Here is a 26,777-nt window from a genome sequence, read left to right as displayed (position 1 = left end):
CTATAATGGTGGGCTGGGACCAAATTCAAGTTTTCTATTTCCGTTATATTGAAAGTTCAAAATGGATACTTTGTTTTGTGATCAATACTTCCCTTTTTGCCATAAAATCCAAGTGATCCTTTATCTCCTTTGGGGCCCATTTCACCCTAGAAGACAAAATACAAATATTGTATTTTAGAGATATATGAATATTTTCCTCAGAGATTAAATAAAAGCAATACCAATAATAAAAAAAGAATTTAATATGCCAACATCAAAATAAAATAGAAATAAAATATTTTAAACTATGCTTACAAAAGTTGTAGTCTCCAGGCTTTATAAAGAAAAACAAGGAAAAATAAGGACAGTTCATACTATAACAGGGCCTACAGTATAGGACTTATAGTTAAGAGAATTTCTATATAGTAAAGCTCATAAATTTTAAACACTTCAAAATTTATGACTGGAAATTTTAAAGAATGTTGGAAAAGCCTTGTGAAATACATTAATCTTAACTTAATCATTTACTTAAACATGATAAATAAGTGCTTTATATATGAGCATTTATTTATAACACATTTGTGATATAAAGCTTGAAATCTGAAACAATATACGGCATTGCTGAATTTAAAAAGACCAGATTTCTTCCACCTTTGATCCTGGCATTCCGTGAAGCCCAGGAAAACCAGGAAGTCCACGGTCACCCTGAAAATAAAACTGAAATTAATAAAAGAAAACACATTTCAGCCTAAAAAATAACAGCATATATTTTTCAACATTATTCTTTTCAAAATCCATTGAAAATAAAACTGTGAACAGTTAAATGCATATCTACACTAAAGCCCTCTATCTTTGAAAGATTAATCTTCATTTATCCTGTAATCCAATCCCCACCTTCATTTCTCCCACCTGCATGCAATCTTCCTTATGTTCCCTTCTTAATTTCAAATGCAAAAAAGAAGCTGTAAAACTGTTATAGTAGGGAGCATTTGAGATCTTGTTCTCTGGCATATGTTGTCATTTTGGCTCAAATAAACTTATAAAAATTTGCTACAGGTTTGGATGCTTCTTAAATAACAAATCTATTCACCTTTTACCATCCTATATAATAAAATGCTAATGTGCAAATTGTCCCCTCAACCAGGAGTTTGACCCGGAGTTCAACCGGGAGTTCGACCAGGGGTCAGGGCCAGCCGGCCAACTGCCCATGGCGCTTCCCCTTGGCCAGCCCCACCCCTGTTCGGCCCCCCACCTCGATCAGGGAGGGCCAGCCAGAACCCCCCCCCCCCGCCCGATGCACTAATTCGTGCAATGGGCCTCTATAAAATATATTTGTATCTGGGCACATAGCTGCCCAACTAAAGACTATATTTCCCAATCTCCTTTACAGTTAGCAACAGCCATGTGACTAAATTCTTGCTAATAGAGTGTATATAGCACTATGATATGCAACTTCTACATCATTGATTAAAAGGAAATTATTGCTATAACTTTTCTTTCATTCTTCCCATCAGATTAGAATGCATATATGATAGAGACTAGTGCTATAGCCTTGACTATGTAGAAGAAAACATGCTAAGAGAGATTAGAACATAAAGAGGAGAAAACATGAGCCCCTGAATGAATTCTTAGACAATAAATTACATAAAAAACATCTTTCTCATTTATGCCACTGCATTTTGAAGTGTGGGGAGGGATCTATTTTTTTTTTTTCAGTATAAACAGGAATATAATTTTTAAAAAAATCTACATTTTATTTTATTTTTTTAGAAAGCTAGGTGTTTTCTTATTTATTTATTTATTTATTTATCTATCTATCTATCTATCTATCTATCTATTTATTTATTTATTTTAGAGAGAAAAAGGGAGAGAAAGAGAGAGTTTACCCTTGACTAATTTTTCACCAGAGATTAAAAACAATCTGGAGTATGTCTGTGTGCGGGTATGTGTTTGTGTGTCAGAGAGAGAGAAGACCCACAAAAAGCCCATATATTCTAGAGTTTGTCAACATAAGAAATATTTTTATGAGTTTATTTAACCCAAGCTGACAACACACCAGGAATCAAGATCTCAAATGCTCCAGAAAATGACAGTTTTGCAGTTTCTTTTGTATATTTGGAATTAGGAGGTAAAATAAGGAAGATTGTATAAAGTTGGGAGAAAGCAAGGAACAAGTTAGTTAACAATACCATGTGTTCCAGTAAGGGTGGTCAAGACACCCAGGGGTCAAAAGAAGAGACTACTCTGGCATTTCAAAGGTGTGTTAACCAGATGCACAAGAACAATGGACAGGACTTGCTTAAGGCAAAGATAAACCTTTTAACAGGGTTGGGCCTTGATTTCCACCATGACCTACACAGTTAGGCATTTGTGATCAGATCAACCTATAAGATTATTTTGGTCAGACTTATTACCAGACTAGAGGCTCGGTACATGAAATTCCTGCACTTGAGAGGGAGGGTTCCTCAGCCCACCTTGTGCCCTCTCCCAGTCCAGCACTCCTTGGGGAATGCCCATCTGCTGGATTAAGGGGATCGGGCCTAAGCCAGCAGTCCGACATCCCTCTTGCAGTCCGGGACCCCTTGCTCTTTACAGCCTGCCAGCAGTGCAGGCGGGAGAGGCTCCCACCACCACCGCTGCTCTCGCCAGCTGTGAGCCCAGCTTCTGGCTGAGCAGCACTCGCCCTGTGGAAGTGCACTGATCATCAGGGGGCAGCTTCTGTGTTGAGCATCTGACCCTTGGTAGTCAGTGTGCGTCATAGTGACTAGTTGTTCTGCCAGTCATTCAGCATGTCGGTCGATTTGCATATTAGGGCTTTATTATATAGGATTCCCTTTTTCATCCACAACCTTGTATCCCCAAAACTCAACAACTTAGGCAAGCAGAGGATAAAAGAAAAGGACAAAAGAATTTAAGGAGCCACCAAGAGACATAATAAAACTGGATGATTTTCTTTCTCTATCATGTAGACTCCTAATACAAGAACCAAAACTATCTTTTGAATATATTTTTTTCATTTTTTTTGAAGCAAAGGGAATGGTAAAAGTTCTTAAAGAAAAAGCAGCCGAAACCGGTTTGGCTCAGTGGATAGAGCGTCGGCCTGCGGACTGAAAGGTCCCAGGTTCAATTCCGGTCAAGGGCATGTACCTGGGTTGCGGGCATATCCCCAGTAGGAGATGTGCAGGAGGCAGCTGATCGATGTTTCTCTCTCATTGATGTTTCTAACTCTCTATCTCTCTCCCTTCCTCTCTATAAAAAATCAATAAAATATATTTTAAAAAAAAAAAGAAAAGAAAAAGCAGACCAGTAACACTTTCAACAATAAAGATTTTTTTTAAGTTACTAGAGAGAGAAAAGAAATTGAAGAGAACAACTGAAGGTAACTCTTCAGAAGGCTGAAATGAGATAACTAGGCTAGATTAAGATCCAGTTGACAAAATGGAATTTAGCTGGGCATTAAATACTTGATAAAACTACAGAAGAAAGGGGCAAACCAGGACTTTCTATTAAGACTAAGCGAAGTCCCAGCTAAGACTTCCATTCTCTGCCTAGGAGTTATAAGAGACATACGTTCAAACTTTAATTTCCTAGAATGACAAACAAGGTTCAGATACAGTGAGGAGTCCAGGAGCATATTCATCAACATTGGGACAAAAAAATATAAACTATGTACATAAAATATGTACCTTCATGTACATGAGCAAGATTTTTAAGTAAAATAAAAAGGCATGTTAGCCATATTAACATCCAGCAGTTAAGGGGGCTGGGGAGAAAAAGGGGAGCAGAGAAACTTACTGAACAAAATGGTTGGGAATATTGAGATAGTATCTACAAAATATAAAACACAAGAAAGTGTGATCCAAACACATTATACTCAGCCAAGATCTGGTCAAGGTTTAAAGGTAATTAGTAGCAAATGTGGTAAAGTTTATCCACAATGGGCGTGTAATGTGAAAGACAAATAAAATGTTCTTGTGTTGGCCACTGAGCCATTGGGTCATCTGTTACTGCAGTATAGCGTAGCCTAAATTAACTAAAAAAAAATTGGTATAGTAGAAAGAGGAGGCTGCCAAAACATCAATATAAAAAAATATATATGGCACAGTTTAAGGGGTTATGTAGTGAGCAGTGAAAAAGTTATTGGAGGCTGGAAAAATATTTATTCATGTAATGCTATGGTGAATATTTTATTTAAAATTTTCTTATAATAACTTGCAAAGGCAAATGATTCATCAAATGGCCGAGACCGGTTTGGCTCAGTGGATAGAGCGTCGGCCTGCGGACTGAAGGGTCCCGGGTTCGATTCTGGTCAAGGGCATGTACCTGGGTTGCGGGCACATCCCCAGTGGGGGGTGTGCAGGAGGCAGCTGATCGATGTTTCTCTCTCATCGATGTTTCTAACTCTCTATCTCTCTCCCTTCCTCTCTGTAAAAAATTAATAAAATATATATATATATATATATATATATATATATATATAAAATGATTCATCAAATGAACTTATAGCTAGAGTAGAACTGAGAAAACAATGTTAGTATCATGAATTGACTGGTACTGCCTTAATTTAACAAGGTATTATAAGAGGTGAAAAGAATTGGCCAGTTTCCAAGTAGTAAGTAAAATAGACCACATCCAAAAGTACTGGGATTAGATGATGCAACTTTTTCTTCATTTCCAACAGATAAAGAAGTTCAATTAAAACTCAGCCTCTGTGAAGGATCAAATCAAGGGTATGAGTATAAGTAACATTCTTAAATTTTCTAAATCAATTAAGGTGGATCCACCAATAAGTCCTTTCAAGCTGGACATAATGGCTAGAAAAAGAAAAGAAAAAGAAGCTAAGGATAGCTCTAGCTGGTTTAGCTCAGTGGATGGAGTGTTGGCCTGCGGATAGAAGGGTCCTAGGTTCGATTCCATTCATATGCCCGTGTTGGAGGCTCAATCCCCAGTGTGGGATGTGCAGGAGGCAGCCAGTCAATGATTCTCTCTCATCATTGATGTTTCTATCTCTCTCTCCCCTCTCTCTGCCTCTCTGAAATAAATATATATATTTTTAAAAAAGAAGCTAAGGATGTAGGGAATGTCTGATAAATTCAAGTCACCTATTATTAATTATTAATAATTAATGTAGAGAGGACCATAACTAATATAGGATTGTATGTTTGTGTTGGTTCTTTTTGTTTGTTTTTGTTTTTTAATCCTTACCTGAGGATATTTTTCCATTGATTTTTAGAGAGAGTAGAAGGAAGGGGGAGAGACAGAGAGAGAGAAACATTGATGTGAGAGAGACACATCAATTGGTTGCCTCCCACATGCACCCCAACATGGTGAGAATTGAGCCTGCAACTGAGGCATATGCCCTTGACCAGAATTGAACCCAGGACTCTTCAGTCCTCAAGCTGATGGTCTATCCACTGAGCCAAACTGGATAGGGCAAGATAGAACTGTAGATACTGGTAATGGCTGGAATCAAAAATCAAAGGTATACAATTACAAATGCATGTATGCCGTTGATAGAGTTATACTACCTAAAGAGCCACAAACATGGACTAAAAGTGACTGACTGTTTGAAAGTTAAAAAGTAAAGTTGCATAGTCTAACCACTATTTTTAATGTTTTTATAGCCAGTTTTCACTAGCCCACAAATTTTGACAAAATATAGAAAGAAGAAAGGTAAAAACTACAAGAAAAAAAATTATCTTTATTGATGATTATACATTTATTATGTCTAATATCCTACAAAAGTATAAATAAACATTAGTTAATTGGTTTTTAAAAATTATTAAAAGCAGTATTTTATATATAACAATAATCAATATGAAAATATATTTAAGTAAAAATCCAATTTTTAGTAGGAAAAAAAAGAGATAAAAATTCCTAGATATAAAACTTAGGTAATGTTGAGGACCAGTACAAAAAAAACTTCAATATTATTCCACTGAGATTCAAGATTAAATAAAAAGATAAATCATAATTTTGAACAGGAAAACTCAGTATTGAGATTACATCAATGCTTATAAAGTTTATTCACAAATTCAAAGGAATCCTAATTAAAGTATGAATAAGAATTTCTTAAAAAATTGGAGAAAAGATACTGAGCTTTATCTGGAAAAATAAGCCTGCAAGAATAGCCAGGAAAATTTTAATTGTATGAGGAAGGACTGCCAATATTAAATTGCATTATGAAGTGACAATAATTAAAAACAACTTGGCAGGAGAGAAGATGAGTGAAACACAACGGAAAGCCCCAAACACCAGACCCCAATTAAAATGGAAATTCAATGATAATGGTTTTTCAAAAGATGGAGTTAAAAAGTGATATTTCATATATATTGTTGAGACAGCTGGCTAACCATTTAGGAAAAGAGAGGGGGAAAATATGAATGCTCATTAGCTTTGCTGCAAATATAAAAGTTAAAGGTTAAAATATAAAATAATAAGATTCTAAATTAAAATCATGGGTAATTAATTATGTTCAAAATTATGTAAAATCTTCCTATACAGAAACAAACAAGAGAAATAAAAAGAAAAATAACTATATATATGCAAACATTTAAATTTTCTGTTGGGTTAAAATTTTTACAAACAAGTCAAAACACATAATATAAACCAGCAAAAATATTTTCACACAATTTGTGAAATGCATATAAAATCTATTTCTAAAAAGATGACCAGCCCAGTAGGGGGAAAAAAGGGATATGAATAAAAAGTGAGTTACAGAGAAATAACAAAATGTCCAAAAGTCACATGACACAGTATTTTATTCACTAATAAATAAATGGAAATTAAATCAGTGCCATTTTTAGTTGATAGTGGTGAAATTAGAAACTTTAAGGAAACTCAGTGCTAATAAGAGTGTGACAAAAGATATTTTCACATACTTGTTAGAGGAATACAAACTTTCTGGATAGTAAATAGGCAATTGTGGCAAAGTATAATTATGAATTTAACCTTATGATCCTATAATCAATCCATGTCTGGGAAATTTCCCTATGAATATAATCAGAAACACTTACTGAGAAATATACATAAAGATGTTTATTACTGTCTTACTGAAAACACACACACACACACACGATATTTAATAAAGAACCAGAGTCCCTATGTTAGAGATTTCTTAAATTGGATAAAAACGGTCCCTATGGTGTGCAGCTGTGATTAACTTTCTGTATGCAGTTTCTTTAAGTCTTTTTGAAATTCCAACTTTCCTCTAAAATGGAAAGTTTTATTCAACTCCCTTCATTGGCACTTAACACTGACTATCTTAAAATACAGTTACACTGTATGTGTTCTGTGCTTTATAATCCCAACCTTGTTAATGATTCACTCCTATTTTTTCTTAGTAGATATGACCACCTTTCATCAATATCCAGATTCTCTCTACTCTCAAGTACAGAAAGGAATCACACTTTCCAGACTCTTGAAATTGGTGTTATTTACAAAATTTTTGCTATGGTTAATCAAAGATGAATGGGAGAAGTTTAAGAGCCACTGTTCGATTCTCCATGTACCTGCTACTATACTTATAATCCAAATGGTGAAACTTCTATTACCCTGAGCCTCCATTTGAGGACAATGGGGGAACCCTCAATGCTGCTAATTAATATGTAGTTTGATGAATAATAACCTTTTTTTATTGTTTTAAGCCATAGGCATTTGGGATTCATTTGTTATTGCAGCATAACCTACTCTATCCAAGCTGATGCCTTGCTTGTGACTAATGGTAATTTCCTGAATATACAAAATATTTTCATTTTCTAAAATATGGTAAACACTCGAGTCCTCCAAGAAACTTATAATAAAACAAGTATTTTGAGGATTCACACTCTTGGTTCCATCCAAGTTTACAAGAGATTATAATCAAAGAGAATCCAAGATTTACAGTAAGATGGTTTCATTTCCATACCTTTCATGACATGAAGAGGCTGTCCCTCTCGTAAGTTGTTCTACAGCCATAGTTTCTAAAGTCAGGTCCAGATTATTTATTTCAGTAGTAAGAGAATATGAAAAGTAATATTTTTAAACCTCTTATTCTTTTATGGTTTCTCAGTGTGTTTATCTGTTTTTAAATGACATAATGCTTTACATTAGCACAGGCTTATAACTCATACATTTATCTGGGGCTCCATGCCCAAAAGTATTTTACTGCAAAGAGTTTGCTACTTACAGTTTGGTGATCTGTGGCCTAGAGTGAACTATGCCAGTTCCCTTCAGAGAGATGTAGACAATGAAACCTGTCTCATGGCACAATCTGCGCAACCTAAACTCACTCCCTTAGCAACAGCCAGACATTCAGGGATTCTTCTCAGAGTGCAGGCAACAGCATGAAAGTGGAGCGAACCACACTGCTACAAACTGCTCTGGCCAAAGCAGGAGAAAACGATGAAAAGAAAGCCACATTGAGATCAAGACATTTTATCTCAACTCCTTGATCCTTGAATAACGTCAAATGATTTAAGTTTTTCACTTCTCAGTTTTCTAGACTGTAAAATAGGAAAGACTTACTTCACAATTAATGTAAAAATAGGCATAGCATGACTTATTTTACTAAATACATATGACTTTTGTTGAGGATTTCATGTGGTAAAAAAAATGACTAAAACTGATGCAAAATATGTCTAAAAATAAAACAGAAAAATGTACACACAACAGTAAAAGCCTCCAAAAGCATCCAATACATCAAAAGCTTTACACATTTTGGTTTTTTCTCCTCTCAGTTAAGAAGAAATACTCGGCTCACGCAATAATGACTAACTGGGAACTGTCCAAATCTACTCAAATGTTCCTCCAACACAAGGATGGGCATTTCCCTGGGGTTTGGTGATCACCACTGGACTACTCAGGCCTAGAAAAAAAGTAGATTCCTGAGCTCCTACTACAGGGTCACTGCTATAGTTTATCAATAACCATAGAACAGAATATGCCCAAAGTGAAGATGAGAAGTCAAGTTTAGAACCAAGAAAATATGAATAATGCTGTAAAAATTCAATAAAAGTTGTAAGTTTCCCAATGATGCCAGTAGAGGAAAGTTAAACAGGACAGAAAGAGACATAGCAGCCAATAAAGAGGCAGGGCATGGAATTACTGGTTCTTCATAATAAACTGAGATGCTGAATCTATTTTAGAGCCTTAAAATCGAAGGGTTGAAAGATCAGAAAAGTACCCAAAGAAGTACTGAACACCTGAGCACACCCAGGTCAACACCATCTGTACAGGAGGGACTTCCACCCTGACTTCAGAGAATATTTAGGGAGGGCACAGCTAGTGCTGCTTTGGAAGAGCCTCTGAGGAAAGAATGTAGGAAAGAAGGAAATGTGGTACCGCCTCTTCCATAAAGAGTAAAGAAAGTTTTTCAGAAAGTCCGGATTGTAACAACACTTCCATGGATTCTCCAGATTCAGATAATGCAAAATATTGTATTAGAAAACGAAGCATGTTCATTTAATAATATTTTTCATTTAATAATATTTTTATTATTTAGTATAACAATTATAACATTAATTATATCAACACATTAATCATTACTATAGTTATCACCAATATGCATTTTTATATATTTGCTACATAAGTTTATATTCCTCTAAGTTTATATTTCATCACCCTAACATTTAGAGAATGGAAAGTGGAAGAGATGATAAGAAATAAACTGTGAAAAAGTAACCAGTTAAAGTAAGAGAAAGCATAGGAACATGTGATATTCCAGTAGTCAAGAGAAGAAATCATTCCAAGAAGAAGAAAATAGTCAATTCATTCAAAGAAGAAGGAAATATTCAATATCTTGTTGTATATCTCAAATACTGCCAATAAGCAGAGATTATTGAAAAAGATTGACTAATGGATTTTAAAGATGGTAGACATTAGTGATCTAAATATGCAGCAGAAGATTAGGATAGAAATTCTACTGTTGTTTTAAGTGGGAAAGGAAGTGAAAAAGTGCAAGTGAGTAAAGGCATGCTTACACTGGAATGGGAATGAGAAATGTGGCAGTAAATGAAGGAGGCTATGTGATTGGTTTGAGATGGCCATTTTGGGTTATTGGGATAATTTAAGTAGAAAAGATAAAAATTAATGACACAGAAAAAGGGCTAGTTAATAACACAAAGTAATGGAGAAGGATGGGATCCTGAGCACAAGAGGAAGGTTGGTATTATATATGGATAGCTCATTCATATTAACAAGAGGGAAGGCAGAATATAGGTACCTATACAGGTAAGAAGATAGATGCAAAGGAAAGGAGTTAAGGAAATTTCTTTCTGCTTCAGATGGGGCACCTCAACATTTAGATAAACGATAAAAATAAATCAAAGGTATTTCCAAAACATTTACATTATGTAATCAGCACGATGGTGGCTCCAATAAGCAAATCATCATTATCATATCACAAATTTATAGCAGTAATTTTGACTAAGCCTCATTTAATCTTCAAATAAGGGTATCCTATCTAATAAAAGACAAATAGAGTAATTAACCGTACCTCCGATATGCTTCCCATTGGCTAATCAGGACGATATGCAAGTTAACTGCCAACCAAGATGGCGCTTAACCGGCAACAAAGATGGCAGCTAATTTGAATACTGCAGGCAGGGCAGGACAGCACCATCCTGCCTGCCCCGCTGCCATCCAGGCCTGCTATCTGCAACCCGGGTGGCAGGTGGCCCGTATGGGACCCGACCCAGGGCTGGCGGGCGGGACCACAGCGATCTGCCACCGGCCACGCCCACAAACGGCCTTCCCGTGGGGTCCCGGACTGGCGGGTGCTAAGCACAGATCCGCCACCTACCACACCCACAAACGGCCCTCCCACGGGGATCCGAGGCTGGCAGGTGCTAATGCACAGATCTGCCAACAGGCACACCCGGGGCCGCCTTTGCCCTGCGCGAACTATGCAGCTGGGAGAGGGGAGTGGGGCCGCTGGGAGCAGGGCGGGAACTGCCCGGGGTTTGAGTCAGGCAGCCCAGAGCGGAGTGTGAACTATCCCAACCAGTAGCTGCTTGCTCATTCACTTACTTGCTCATTCATTCACTCATTCACTCACTCAGCAAACCCTCTCAGGTCCCTGGCACGAGGCCAGGCACTGAAGTTGAAGCAGGATAAGACAGAGCTATGTCCTCAAGATGTTAGTAATTCAGTAGGGAGAAGCAGGCACATGAATGAGGCAGTTGTACACACAGATGCAGTGTACTGGGTTCTGTGATGGCTGTAACTAATGCTGACTTTGTTCTCTTGATAAAATGGGACCTCGGGAACCATGCCACCCCAATCCTGTAGGCCTGTGCCTAGGCCAGGAGTGGCCGGGGTCCAGGAACATGACAGAGGGTGCAGATCAGGATGAGGGGTCTGGCCCCACCCCTCACCCTCACCCCCGAGTGCACAAATTTTTGTACACCGGCTACTAGTCCTATATAATAAAAGCCCAGCAACCTAATGGTGGAATGACCAGAACAACCAGTCAACCAGTCACTATGACGCCCACTGACCACCAGGGGGCAGACAATGCAGGAGCTGCCCCCTGGTAGTCAATGCACTCCCACAGTGGGAGCGCCACTCCCACAGCAGGCTGATCCCCACAGGCCACACCCTCACCAGTGCATGAATCCTGTGTACTGGGCATCTAGTAAAATAATATCATAGTCCCCACTTTCTAGATTTTGAAAATCAGGTTTAGAGAGGTTAAGAAGTATGATTGGGTGGTTAAGTAGCCTGAATTTAGAGCTCAACCTGTAATCTGTAAATGCTTTAAATCTCTCTCCCTTCTCCCCACCACACACACACACACACACACACACACACACACACACGCGCGCGCGCGCACACACACAAACACACACACACACACCACTGTTTGCGTTGTGATTCTTTCAAAAAACTACACAGGTAGATTATGGATAGATTACTCTCTCTTTTGGAGAAAGCAAAAAAAGTGGCAACTTTGCTAAACCAGTTCTATTTCTCCCTCCTAGTCACTAATGGTTTTGCTTTAATATTTTAAACATAACCAGGAGTGGGCAAACTTTTTGACTCGAGGGCCACAATGGGTTCTTAAACTGGACCGGAGGGCCGGAACAAAAGCATGGATGGAGTGTTTGTGTGAACTAATATAAATTCAAAGTAAACATCATTACATAAAAGGGTACGGTCTTTTTTTTTTTTTTTTTTTTTTTAGTTTTATTCATTTCAAATGGCTGGATCCGGCCTGTGGGCCGTAGTTTGCCCACGCTGTTTTTTTATTTTGCTTCAGAAACACTGCAAGAAGTAAAACTACTAATGTACTAAATTTAATGTATCATTCCCTAACAACCTTTTTATCTCGATCCTTTGTTACTGTTCTCTCAATGTATATATTGGAGTTCTTTGACTTTATAATAGAAATCATGATAGCACCACTTAATCTCCTGACTTTGGAAGCCCAGATAATGCACATAAGGGACTGATTTAAGCAGGAACTTCTCACTCATCACAGGTATGGCTGCTAAGGACAATGGGAAAATGAGGTCTTGAAGAAACCATTTAAATGTTAAATGCTCTAACAAAGAAATTACACAAAATGTATAATTTGTTCCATAATGACACCTCAGATATAATTAGTATACTGTATATCCTAAAACCTAGAAAAACCAAGTCTGGATAGGTTAAAAAAGAATTTATTAATACTTCCTGTGTCTCCAGAATTGAATTTGCCATAAAAAGTTTCATACACTTTTCAAAAACCCATAAATAGATAGCAGTTAACCAATACAACCCAATATAAGTGTTAAAAAAATTTCTCCACACAATTTAAATATATTAGGTTTTCTTAAGGATTAGGAGGTGTTTTGAAGTACTTAAAGTATTTCTTGGATTCCAGAGAATAGCTTTAAAGCATGGTATAAAATGAGTTACCAATTGAAGACCACTTGGTGGATTAAGTGATCCTTTTGATTTGTAAACTCAGAGGAAAAAATATCCTGCAAAATCTATATGCATTCAATTTGTCATGTTAAAGTAAATGAGAAAGTACATGTAATTTTAATTATCGTAACTGAGAATTCCTGCTATGGGAGTTTTCAGAAGAAATCCACAAAATGGAAATTGTTCTGGAAAATTTTCCTAATGGAGAACAGTATTGTGTGGAACAATCTCCCCAAAGCCACTGTGAAATGCCTGGAAGAAGTATCCTGCCCTGCCACAAGTCCAGGCCCCCTCAGGGGTATGATGCTAACAGTCCCATTTCTGAAAGTCAAGGAAATGTATTATGGAGAGAGAAAAAAAACACACAAGGAAAAGTCTGTAAGTAACTTACTAAATTACTGTAACTTTAGATAAAGAACTCGCTGAAGCCACCGGGAATGTGAGGCAGAATTTAAGTGGTAGCACGAAGGATTTTAGGCTCCTATGACCGTGTCAAATCAGATTTATGCCCAAACAATGAATTTCAGAAAACAATCAATTCTGAACGAAATCATTACTGGATTGAAAACGGAGACCTTTGCCTAAACATACATCTTAGTTATCTAATTCAATAAAAAGTATGGCTTTGTAAAATCCACACACATCTATTTTAAAGACAGCACAATAACCCTAACCAATAGAGCAGTTAGTTTGAGGTGTGATTAATTGAATTATTGTTATTCCTTTTTTTTATTTTTACTTTTTTCTTTTATTTTTAAAAAAAGCACATCTATTCCCAAGGAAACTCACTCCAGTTCTTTAAAGATGAATACAAAGCCTCCTTTCTATATTTGGTCTCTAAAACCCAGGTAAAAGGAAAAATAAATAAATTTATTCATTCATCCATTCATAGATGCATTCATTCATACATGCATACATTTTTGCATCCCCCCCATGCCTAAATCAGGCTATTTGTAAGAATGTCAAAGAAACAGCAATGATCCTGTACTGAAGGTCTTCTCAGAACAGGTATCCACCTGACCTTGCCAGAGGAATTCCCCATTCACCTGGAGAAGCACCAGCTATCTCTCAGGATATAGAAAGACCTGAGAAATAAGAGACATCTCACATTCCTGTAAGCCTGGCCTGGCCCTGTCATCTTTTAAGATGCACCTCTGTAATTTAAACTGGGCGGAGAGCCCTAGCTGGTTTGGCTCAGTGGATAGAGCATCAGCCTGTGGATTGAAGGGTCCCAGGTTCGATACCAGTCAAGGGCACATGCCCAGGTTGTGGGCTCAATCCCCAGTGGGGGAGGAGGGTGCAGGAGGCAGCCGATAAATAATTCTCTCTCATCACTGATGTTTTTATCTCTCTTTCCCCTTCCCTTCCTCTCTGAAATCAATAAAAATATATTTTAAAAAAGTAAAAAACAAAAGGGGCAGAATTGCTCAGTGGCTAAAAATATCCACAGAGGCCCAAGGCCACTCAGTAGACAGGAGAATTTCATACTACTTCTCAGGAATTTTATCAATTACTGCTGCTGCTCTACCTCCTGTAACTCTCCCCCTAATATAATGCTGCCCTGATATATTCCATCTTCTCTGTTTCTTTTGTAGTCACTAACCCTCCTGTTTCCCCTGGTGACCACTCTAAAACATGTCTGCCCATGACACACCAGCCCATCCCATGCCACATCTCAACTAAACCAAGCTGCTTGATGAATAAAGCAGAACAACAAAACAACAACCATTTATTTAAGAAAAAGCCTGTACCAGGAACCATACTAAGTATTCTTTATACCTTCTCTCATTTAAGTCTTCACAAAAGCCTACAAAGAAATCTCCATTGTGTCAATGAAGAAAGTAAGGGTCAAAGACATTATTAAGTAACGTGCCCAAGATCAAACAGCTTGAAAGTGGCAGATCCATCAGGAGATCTCTCAGAGATCCATCCAATAAGAACAACCATAAAAACATAAAATAGATATAGTTTGCATCAGGGTTTCTCACATGTGGATGCTGTGCACATTGTTTTAAAAAGATGATAATTTTGCAAAGATGATAGTTAGAAAATTAATGCAGGTTTTTACCAGGAGCAAACCAAGAACTTAGAAATAAAATTGTGCTTTAGGAATTAAGCTAACAAATCAACATGGGGATATGAGCAAATACAAATAAGCATCTTGGATGTGGACCAGCTACCAGAGCCAGTAGGCCTTGACTGAATCCATGGGGAGGTACTAACTTATTGAATATATTTAAAGAACATGTACTTCAAGGAAAGTCATCAGTTCAAATGTTGTCTGTACCACTGAAGCTTGATAAGTTCAGTAAAGCTAAGCCAATAGGCCACCTGCCAGACAGGTATCTATTATGGAGATGGACATGTGGATATTGAACTATCTGTGGCTAACAGGGGACACATTACATTCATATAATTTTCTCTTTTCTAAGAGAGCAGCTCGCTCCCACCTCCCAGAGCTTAACCACGGAAGAGAATATGGAACCAGGATAATGCCAATAACTGTTCCATTTGACAGTGGTCATCAAGTAAAAACCACTTTCATCTAGTAATTAAAGCCTTAAAATTTTTTAAATATAGTTTATGGATTTCAGAGAGGAAGGGAGAGGGAGACAGGGAGAGAAACATCAATGATGAGAGAGAATCATTAAACAGCTGCCTCCTGCATGGCCCCTACTGGGGATCGAACCTGCAACCTGGGCATGTGGCCTGACCGAGAATCGAACTGTGACCTCCTGGTTCATAGGTCAATGCTCAACCTCTTAGCCAAACCGGGCAGGCAATAATAAAAGCTACATTAGCCAATGGCCGCTGACAAATTTCTGAAGCCACAAATCTTGGAATTCACCAAGGGGAACACTATTGAATGGGAGTCATCATAGGTAACAACATCCTTAACTTCTCTGAGTGACTAAAACAACTGGACACATTTATGTGTGGCTGTGTTTACCTTTTCACCATCTCTCCCTGGTTCTCCTTTGTAACCTGGTAGTCCTCGTACTCCCTAAATTAACCACAAAATAAAAGTCTGTAAGTTATGGTTTATGGCTCACTAGAAATAGTATTTCTAAAATATGCATAAACAGGTCACATACTTGTATTCCTGGGGATCCTGGAACACCTGGTGATCCGGAGATTCCCTGATATCCCTAAAGAAAAGTGAAGAATAAATAATTAACATTCCAGCACATTCCCAAAGAGCAGCCCTCCATTTCAGGATTCGCGCCTGTCTCAAGTTTCTCACACCTAACACTTCACTTAGTTAAGAAATCAAAATAATAAAGTGTCAAATGCTTAATAAGGAATTCATATTCTTTAGCTTTTAGGAAAAAAGGTCTTAAATATCTCAAGATTAAGAAAAATACTCAGAAATGCTTCAATTAAAAGGAAGACTTTGGAAATCAGAATATAAAGCCAATATTCACAGCCTCTAAAGAATGTACTGCACATTAGAAACATAGTCAACACATTCAGGAGAAAACACCTAGAATTGGAGGATTAAACAAATGTAATACATTTTTAAACTTCCTGAATTAATGACCATCCGAGCTAATCCCTAGAATAAATTAAACCTTGGTGAATGTTATCCTTCAGAATAAGTCTAAAACAGCCTTCGGAATGCTCATTTTAGAAAGCTGCTATGTTAACCTCAAGAATATGGCTGTCCCCCACCTCCCAAGGCTGAGCTGTCTGCTGAGGCCATGGTCCACTTTCATCTCCACTTCTTCTAACATATCCCTCCAGAAACTGAACCCTTGGTAAAACAGCGCATCTTTTTTTTTTTAGACAGGGGGAAATCTTCATTCTTCACTTAGTACATGAGGATTAAACTCCCAAACAAACTTACAGGCCCTGAACATTTATCTAGGTTCTCGGGGTCAATGTCAGGTTGACCTGGACCACCTAGCACCTGCAAACACATTTACCTCTTACTCAGATTCCAGGTTTCTCCCACACTCTATTCATATTCCATCTTTCTCAGATCTTACTGTTTGGACACAGCTTTCTTTTGTCAATAGTATTAACACAGATCTCATTCATGTTTCAATCACATTTTCATTCTTAAACCCAAAAGCTTTATTTTTATGTGGCTCCTCATAGATATCTGCCTGGTCTTCGTAGTCACCCAATCACTTGTCAATACATTTTCAGCTGCAATTTTAGAGACATCATAACTACCTGCTTTTCCAGTCCCATTTCCAAATATTTCTTTTACTACTCTTTGCTAGCTCTAACAACAATAGTGGTTGTATCCAAAAGATCAGTCATAGATTATAGTTTTTTCTCTTTTTATATACACTTGCATTTCTTATTTTATAAAATGCTCTCAGTTACTCCCTGAATGATGATGACTACATCATTTCTATCACTAATGATCATCCTTTCCTTCATACCCCATTCAGTTTTCACAGAGTATATCATTATGCTCTAATCAGGATTTCTCTCAACTCCCTTTGCCCGATCCTTAAACATTTTACTTCACCAGTGAATGAGATTCATAAGCAACCTTCCATACTCCATACAAAACAACCAGCGATTCTCAAACCCGCCTCTGGGCGGGCACTGTCTCTATGTTCCCTTGAGAAGAGGAACCAGATCTAATTCATTTCTGTATTTCCAGCATGAAATAGAGCATTTGGCACATTTTCTGTTTCTCAAACATTGGAAGAAGTCATCTTCAAGTCATCCACATGGCACACAAGAGCGAAACATCTCTTCCCCCGAGGAAGCATGTTATGTTTGTGCTCTTTCCAGTAGCGAATTGAAACTTTAGTAATGCCATGTAGTGCATGTTCTCAGGATCAGTCAAAAGAAAGAAGAAAGTCAATCTACACAGAGTTTGCTCAGCTGTACATCTGTACCACTCTGGTTATCACTGAATCTCCTTCCCTCACCACTTTGGAATCAAAGAGGCCTGGAATTGAATTTCAATTCTATCACTGTTGGCACATGCCAAAACAGAACTAGGTTACTTATAAATGCCACCACCGAGGATATCCTTCAGATTCTTCAGAATGCTTCATGCACTCTCTGGATAGTCTGACATAACTTGCCATAAGCTGTTGGAATTGGGAGAAATAATAATAGCAATGATTTATATACAACTTTCATGTTCCAAACTAATAAATTCACTTGATCTTCACACCCACCCTTTAATGTAGCCTTATCTCCATTTTAAAATGAGGACACCAAAGCACAGCAGGTTAAGTGAGTGCCCAGAGGAAAGACATATTCATAAAATTCTCTAAAAGAAAGTTACCATGGAGATTAGGTATTTATCAAAATGATTGGTCATCTGCAAAGTTCACATTTACTGAATTATTTTTTCTTTCACATTTTTTCAAAAGTTAAGCCAAATGTCTTATCTGCTTTATTACTTTTTTTCAGAAAGTTAATCTTTTGGAGAAGATCAAAAACTGCCATGCTATCTCTTCTCTTCAAAGAAGTTAATGCATTTTTATAGAGAGAACACATGACATTTCAGTGGATTAAAGTAACATGAAGATGCCCCAGAATGTGTTTCCAGCTCACCTCTGACTCATAATGTGACCTCAGGCAGAGAAATCAAATCCCCAGATCCAGAGACAACACAATGAAGTGGAAAGACAATGAATTTTGACATTGGAAAAGACCTTGAGCTGAATGTTTCTCCTCCCTTTCTATGGGATTTTGGCAAAGTCACTTTGCCCAGTTAAACCTCAGTGTTTTTTTTTTACCATAAATCAAGATACTAATGCCCACTTTACTTTGGAAAAGAAACATAGTGTCATAGGTGAAAATGTCTGGCAGATGTTAGGATCTCAATAAATATTTCTTTCTTTTCTTAGAATCAATGGCTATTGTATAATCCTATGAGACACCATGGAGAATGTTATTCTATAGCTTTAATAGCCACCATTAATGCATGGGGTACGGCAGGTCCAGTCATCATTATGATTTAACCATTTTGCAACATTCGTACATATCTAATCTTGAACATGTGAACAAGGCCTCAGTGTATTTTACAATGGCCCTGTTGGTTTTGATTTTGGAAGAACTGCAATAAAGGAATAGTAACTGCTTCCCAAAATACGAGAACCAAGCTACTGTTGTTCATTTTTTAGTAACTTACAATGAGACAAGGTCTTAAAAACTTAAATTGTATAAAGAAATTCAAAGATTATTTTAGAAGCTACAGGAAGCATGCTTGGTAATAAAATAAAAAAGGTGGGGGAATCCAAGGTAGGGGAATCCCAGGGCAAAACACCAGAAAAAATTAGATTAAATTTAGAAAAAATAGTTTGGACTAAAAACCAGGAAAATAAAGGTTAACAGGGAGGAATATCATAACAGAGAACAATTTCCAAGATGAGCAAGAAATAAAACGTTGAGTCATAGCAGGGCACACTAAAACAAACAAACAAAAAATGTCCTGAAACAGGAAAAATTATAAGCTTTTCATATAGTTTACTGAGTTTTTATTTTTCCAAATACGCAAGTTTCTGTGTTGTACACTGCAACTTTCACATGATCTTTTACTGCTTAATACTTGTCAACATTAATTTTACCATTTTGCAATTATTAGTAGATCCAAATATCCACACTACCCCATCTGCAAGATTTCTGACAGTATTTAAGTTTTTCCCATGTTCAGAAAAAGTTTCTTTGTAGATGAGTCATTTTATAGGAAAAAAATATTCTCACTGCCAAATTGTAGGGTTGAAGTATACAAAGTCAATTTACTTTTCTTCCATGATTCATAGTTGCCATGCTCCAGGAAAGATATATAGCTTTGAAATGGAAATTGGTAATAAAATCATCAAATGTGCTAGAGTCAAATGTCTAGTGAGCCCAATTCTAATCATACTACAAAATATTCTGCCAATATAAATATATAGTTTTTTAAGTAGTAAGAAGGTTTCCTTTAAATACTCTAAACTTAAAAATGAGAATAAAATCCAAAGAAATTATTTGGAATATCACTCTTATTTTTTAAATGTATGAATGTAAGTTAAAGTTTATTCTATTTCATAATTTTCCTCAAAGTTTTCCAAAATTCCAACATATATACCCTTAGGTACACAACCAGGGTAACTAGGTAACCAAAATCAAGTGTCTACTTTTAATGTCCACTGTGGAATCTTCTAATCATTGGTGGACTTTATAGCTCTATACAACTAAATTCAAAGAATATTCATGAATCTCTGTCTTTTCATATATATAAATTAGAGGCCCAGTGCACGAAATTTGTGCACCAGGGAAGGGGGGGGGGGTCCCTCAGCTCAACCTACTACACCCTCTCCAATTCGGGAGCCATCAGGGGATGTGCTACTACTAACAGCTTGGGCCCACTCCCCGTGGTTCTCTGCTCTCTGCGGGGCCTGCCTGCTCCACACCACCAGGATGGGCAAGCAGGCCCTGCTGGGTGCTGCCTGTGGGCTCCGCTTTCCTGCTTGCAGGTCGCCATGGTGACCACCCAGCAGGCCCTTCTGGGTGCTGCCTGTGGGCCCCGCTTGCCTGCCCACGGGTCGCTGCCTCAACTGCCCAGTAGGCCCTACTGGATGCTGCCTGCAGGCCCCGACTGCCTGCTCACAGTAGCTGCTGCCACTGCCCAGCAGGCCCTGCTGGGTGCTGCCTACGACCCCGCTTGCCTGCTGGGCTCACATTGCCAGGGTGACACCACCAGCATCCTGCCCAGCCTCTATGGGCGCCGCCATCTTTGTTGTGGAGTGATGGTTAATTTGATATTACTCTTTTATTAGATAAGATACAGAAACTAGTTGCCATCTAACCCAACTAATCATCAAATAGTTGAACTATTTAACTCTCATTACTTGACTAATAGGTCACATGAATGTATATAAAATTACACCTGAGCTAAGTTCTAAGAAAGAACTGTGATGCTATGGGAGATGAAGGGTAGACAGTTAAACCCTAGTCAGTTTGGCTCAGTGGATAGAGCATTGGCCCGCAGAATGAAGGGTCCTGGGATAGATTCTGATCAAGGGCATGTACTGCAGTTGCAGACTAGATCTCTGCATATGGGAGGCAACCAATTGATGTGTCTCGCTCACATCAATGTTTGTCTCTGTTTCTCCCCCTCCTTTCCATTGTCTCAGAGAATCAATGGAAAAATATCCTTGGATGAGGATTAACAACAACAACAACAAAGTAGACAGTCAAGGGAAGCTTTCTGAAGACCTGAGCTCAAAGGAACACTAAGGAAAGCACAACACATAAGAGGAAGCCCTTCAATGTGCTAGGTGGCATGGTAGGATGAGCCATATTCCTGGAGATGAAAGAAGAGATGGATGTATGCAAATTGCACACAAGACTAGAATGACAGAATGGAGGTTATGCACACAGCTTGTGGGTCTTATGAAGGACTTTAATCTTAATCCAAGCCACTAAATCAGGGGTCACACAATCAGACTTGAGCTGTAAAAAGCTTACTTTCTACACTGTGGAGGACATATTGAAGGAAGCAAGAAAAAGTATGAAGATCATATGGGAGCCTCCTGAAGGGAAGAGATAATGGTAGGGAGAATCTGAATCCATTCAAGGTGTATTTAGTCTAACCTGATGATGGGTTACAGAAGGTGAGGAATTTGGAAATGTGGAATGATCAGAAATCAGGCTTGTGCAGTGGATGGCTGATTAATATCACTGATTGAGTGAAGGACTCTGGGGGAAAATATAGTTTAACTGATTGCAAAATAGGAAGTAATACAAAATTTTAAAAATATTTTTATGGGCTAAGACAAATGATTTATATTTGACAATGAGAAGCTCTATGCTTCTGTGAGAGAAGAACAGAATTGCTACTTTAAATTAAAGCAAACTACATTTACTATAAATGAAATTTATCTAAGTCTAATCCTCCTTCCCTTAGATCAGCGGTTCTCAACCTGTGGGTCGCAACCCCTTTAGGGATCGAACAACCTTTTCACAGGGGTTGCCTAAGACCATTGGAAAACACATATATAATTACATATTGTTTTTGTGATTAATCACTATGCTTTATTGATGTTCAATTTGTAACAATGAAATTGGGGGTCACCACTACATGAGGAACTCTATTAAAGGGTCTCGGCATTAGGAAGGTTGAGAACCACTATCTTAGATAAAGGTGGATGGGTGATAAATACAAAGCAACATCAGCCACTTTTCATTAATAATTAGCTTTGAGCTAAGCTTATGAAAGAATAACATTGTCTACCTTTGGCAAATAATCTTTGCAGATATAGTTCAGTTCTTAGATTCACCGAATTTAATTAAATTTTGGTAAATTAACTTGTTCCCCAAGGAAGTTTACACTTAAAGTTATACCAAGCTTATTTCAAAAGAAGAATGCATACTGAGCTTATTTCAAAAGAAAAATACACAATTTTTTAATATAACAGATATCATTTTCCATAATTCTTACTTCTCAACCTAAATTTCTAATAATTATGCTTTATATTCAAAAGGAGGTGACTAATAACTAACCCTACTTCCTCTCTTGCTGCTCTGCAATAATTTTCCCATAGTACTTATCATCATCTGATATTATTTACTTATATTTAAGTTATTATTGTGAATGGATTATCTTTCTCTCCCCAGTGGACTGTGAGCTTCAATAAAGCAGGTGTTTTTTCTATTTTTGTTTGCTGCTACATTTCCATAGCCTAGAAGAGTGCCAGGAACACAGTGAAATACCCAACAAATATTATGTATATGACCAGATGAATGAAAAAATAAAAAATAAATAAAGCTAAACAGACATAGAAATAATGGTGAGCAAAAGTAGGTTTACAGTGGTAATACAAATAAATAATAATTGATAAATAATAATGCAAGAATAAATTTTGTGTTTCATGTACTCATGACTATAAAGCTACTTTTGCCCACTCCTGTATTTATTGAGTCTAGCTGGTCACTAACACTGAGGGCTCTAAAAATAATCATAGAAACAACCCTGCATTCCTAGAGATTACAATCAAAAGAAGAGATACTAAACACATGAATTTATCTTTAAAATTATAAATACCAGATGTGGAATCAAACAATTCCTTGAATAATTTAATTAAATACACAAAAAACATTATTACATATATGATGTCTATGGATACATCATTATTGTCTATACTAACTATAACATATAAAATATAAGTAATCTATTTAAGAAGCATATGCGATAAATTTGGAAAGATCCATATATGAGATTTATATAAGGGGAGTGCTGGAGAACAATGACTTAGCTAGTCAACTAAGCTTTGTCTAGGAAAGCTTTATGAAAGAAGTAAATAACATTTTATTACAGAAAAGGAAGATAAACTGCCCAAGTGTAGAATAGTTCATTCGAGGCAGATGGCCCATCTTTTAGTTTATGAGTGTGACTCTCATGAGGGTGAGTGTGTGTGTTTTATACGAGTGGGAGACACTGAGACAATGAACACTTTTGCTAAGGAACCCAAATTGAGGTGAAGTGAGAGTCCAGGTAGTAACTGCTCTTTCTAGAAGGATGTTTTTATACACTTCATAATTAAACTTCCTCTTGTAATTCCCCTTTCCAAGCCAAATAATAGCCATGTCTTTGGCTTTTGTCCTAATGTATTCCAGTTCCCAGGTCTTTAATCTTCATGGCTCTCAGCCCTAAACTTCCCACAGCTCTTAAACTGTGGAGTCCACAATTGGCACTTTTTCAATTAAGAGCCTGGAAAGAGAAAAGCATAAAAATGTTGTCTCATGGGTCCTATTGTTCTACTACTAATTATTCACCCCCTGTCAAGCACACTCTGCAAGCCTCAGTACTAGTCTCCCCTCCCCCTTTCCTCTGATTCTCTACCATCATTCTTGAGTATTTTAAAACATTATCTCTTGTTTGGATTACACCTGAAGTTCAGTAAATCCTCCCCCATAGCTGTTTTCTGAGTTCTATTATCTCCCAGTTATTCTCTTCTGAATGAAATCCAGACCCTACACATCCCTAACGTGTAGGATCCTGAACCAAATCCAAAAGCAGGACTGCCATCTTTTTTAATATAGACATTATATGTTTACTAATGATGCCAAAAGTTACATCATACTTTTAGGCATCCCCATCACATATGTTGCTTCCTTTTCACCAAGGTTAAATTTAAATAACATCTCCCAGACAAATAAGAGCCATATGTTTACTCCAGTTGAATTTCACTATGCTAAAATAGTCATTCTTCAAGTTTGTCAAAATTTTTTGGACCTTCCTGTCACCTCAAACACCAAAGCAAATCCCAAAAATAAAATCAAGAATTTAATATTCTTAAAAACCATAAAAAAGGAAAATGAATATTAAGTATCTTGAGCCCACAAAAACACTGGAAGAAACTACAAGAGAAAAATATTTGTGGGAAAATATTACATTTATTAAAATTAAAAACAAAATTATAAACCAAAGAAATAGAATATTTACAATTAGATAGATAAAAACAATGAATTCTCTTCATGCATAAAAAGTTCTTCTTAATTGACATATAAAATACTATAGAAATGGGTTTTTTTAAAAATGAAAAACACATCACAAAAAACACTTCACACTTCATCAAATGTCAGACTTCAATATTCAACTACCACTGAAAATTTCTACTTGACCATCTAACATCAAAAATTAATATATCCAAACCAAATTCCTGATTTCTCTTGCCCAATTTTCTCTATCCCATCCTTCTACATCTCATTAGAGTTTCCTTTGACTTTTCTCCAAAATTTACATCCAATACATCAGCAAATCCTGTCAGCTCTAAATTCAAAATATCCCCAGACTGTGAGTAGTAGTTCTCTTCACCTCACTACTACCATTTGGCCCCCATCATCTCGCTCCTGGGTTATTTCAAGAGGCCCCTGACTGATCTCGTTGCTTTTGCCCTGATCACCCTAAAATTTATTCTCAACTCAAAAGTCAGAGTAATTCCTTTTGAAATTAGTTTTATCACATTGATCCTTGACTGAGGACCCTACAATGGCTCTTGAGTTCACCCCAACTGAAAGCCAACGTCATCACAATGGCCCAAAGAACTGAACTCCATCTCTTCTCCTTTCTTCCTCTTACTTATACAGCTTCATCCCCTACTAGCCCCATCCCTACCCCTATTTTTTTATTCACGGTTTGATAAAGTCATGTAACTCTGAAATTCCCCATCTGTGCTGACTACCACTTCTGTAAGGTTTAACCCTCCATAGTAAGCTGGCCAGCTTTGGAATCCATAGACCACTCAGGGGCACACTGAGGAAGGCGGGGATAAGGAGTGGGGAGCACTGCATCTCTAAATGTGACCTACTCTTAAGTCTATTGGTCCTGAGTCACTTCTTAAGGCCAGTGATAAAAACAATCATCTCCAGAATTCTGTAGCTTTGTCTAGCTTACCTTTCTTAGCAAATATGGTGGCCCACATGGAATCTTAGAAAATCAGAATGGAGAGAACCTGGACGCCTCTGTGTCATGTTCCCATTTTCCAGATTAAGGAATAGGAGACCCTTAGTAACAAAGCCATGTTTAAAAGCAAAGCAGAGGACAAAACAGCCACAGGTCTCTTCGCCTGCCAGCTAAAGCTTTGGTTTCAGTAAAGCACTTTACATCCTAAAAAGTAATTAATAATGACGGAAAACAGACAGAAGAGAGCACTGTAAAAATATAAACTTCTACAGAATCCTAAAATAGTCCTGTTATATGTTTCCACATATGCCTTCCTTTTAAAAAAAATCAGTGTTGTGTCTTTTTTTTTTAATCCTCACCCGAGGATATTTTTCCATTGATCTTTTAGCGAGAGTGGAAGAGAGAGGGAAAGACAGAGAGAAACATCGATGAGAGAGAAACACATGGATTGTTTGTCTCCTGCACGGCCCTGATCAGGGCCCAGGCTGGGGAGGAACCTACAACCAAGGTACGTGTCCTTGACCGGAATCAAACCTGGGACCCTTTGGTCTGCAGGCTGCTGCTCTATCCACTGAGCAAAATTGGCTAGGGCCAGTGTTGTGTCTTTAATAGTTGTTCTACTCTGATTACCTAGCAGGACAGATAAATATTTTCTTGCCTCCCTTTTCATGATGATAAAAGAGTAAAATATGTTCAGGCACTGTGCTGATATAAGTTATTTAACTAATAAAGAAATGAGAAATGAGTGGAAGGATTTGAAAATAGCTCTTTAATTTTTGTGGAAGGCATTTTCCTTATGAAAATTAGTATTTCTCCAGAGTGGAATAATTTACTATTTAAAGCTTTGGTTGACTTGGCCTGGTTATAATGAGAAAGAGAGTCAAATTGCTTATTGAGGGGGGTTGCACAGAACTAAATCCAAACAAAGCAGAATTCCCTTCGAATTGTTCCATCCAAGTTTCCTTGGTCCAGATGGCTTCCATCGCCAGCCAGAGGCTCCACCCACACCTTCCCACTCCCGCTGCGCTGGCCCTGGACACACGCTAATGACCCTCAGCTGTTCTGGCTCCCAGGCACACTTTCTCTTCCTGCCTGGCCACCCAATCTCCTATCTCCTGCAGAGAGAAAGAAACTGAGGGACAGGGGATATTTAAGACAAAAGTCATGCCTCTGGGTAAACAGAATTTGGGTTAGTGTATCCGTTTTCTCTTGCTGCTATACCAAATTACCCCCAACACAGTGGCTTAAAACAATGCAGACTTCCAGTTCTGCAGATCAGAGGTCCAAAAACAGTTCTTAGGAAGCTAGACTCATAGTGTGAGGGGCTGCATTCCTTCCAGAGGTTCTAGGGGAGAACCTGTCCCTTCCCTTTTCCAATTTCCAGAGCTGCCTCACTTGGATCTCTGCTTCCATCAGCGCTTTTCCTTCTCTGATTCTGATACCCCTGCCTCCCACTTATAAGGGACCTTGTGATTACACTGGGCCACTCAGATAAACCAGGATAATTCCTGCATCTTCAGATGCTTAATTTAATCATGCA

General features: G+C 37.7%; 1 protein-coding gene across 1 annotated transcript in view; it reads right to left on the bottom strand.

The window, feature by feature from the left end:
• COL21A1 (collagen type XXI alpha 1 chain) overlaps positions 1 to 26,777 on the bottom strand; it is a 116,852-nt gene that overhangs the window by 50,967 nt on the left and 39,108 nt on the right. Inside the window, exons 10-13 of the mRNA XM_036318179.1 lie at positions 15,963 to 16,016; positions 15,818 to 15,871; positions 631 to 684; positions 93 to 146 (exon numbers count right to left, since the gene is read on the bottom strand). Coding sequence (XP_036174072.1) covers positions 93 to 146; positions 631 to 684; positions 15,818 to 15,871; positions 15,963 to 16,016 — 216 coding nt within the window. The remainder of the gene's footprint in view (positions 1 to 92; positions 147 to 630; positions 685 to 15,817; positions 15,872 to 15,962; positions 16,017 to 26,777) is intronic.

The sequence above is a fragment of the Myotis myotis genome, unplaced genomic scaffold, assembly GCF_014108235.1.
Source record: "Myotis myotis isolate mMyoMyo1 unplaced genomic scaffold, mMyoMyo1.p scaffold_m19_p_7, whole genome shotgun sequence".
In the NCBI taxonomy this organism is placed as follows: domain Eukaryota; kingdom Metazoa; phylum Chordata; class Mammalia; order Chiroptera; family Vespertilionidae; genus Myotis; species Myotis myotis.
The sequence above is the reverse complement of the archived record's forward strand: the minus strand, read 5'-3'. Positions and strand labels throughout refer to the sequence as shown.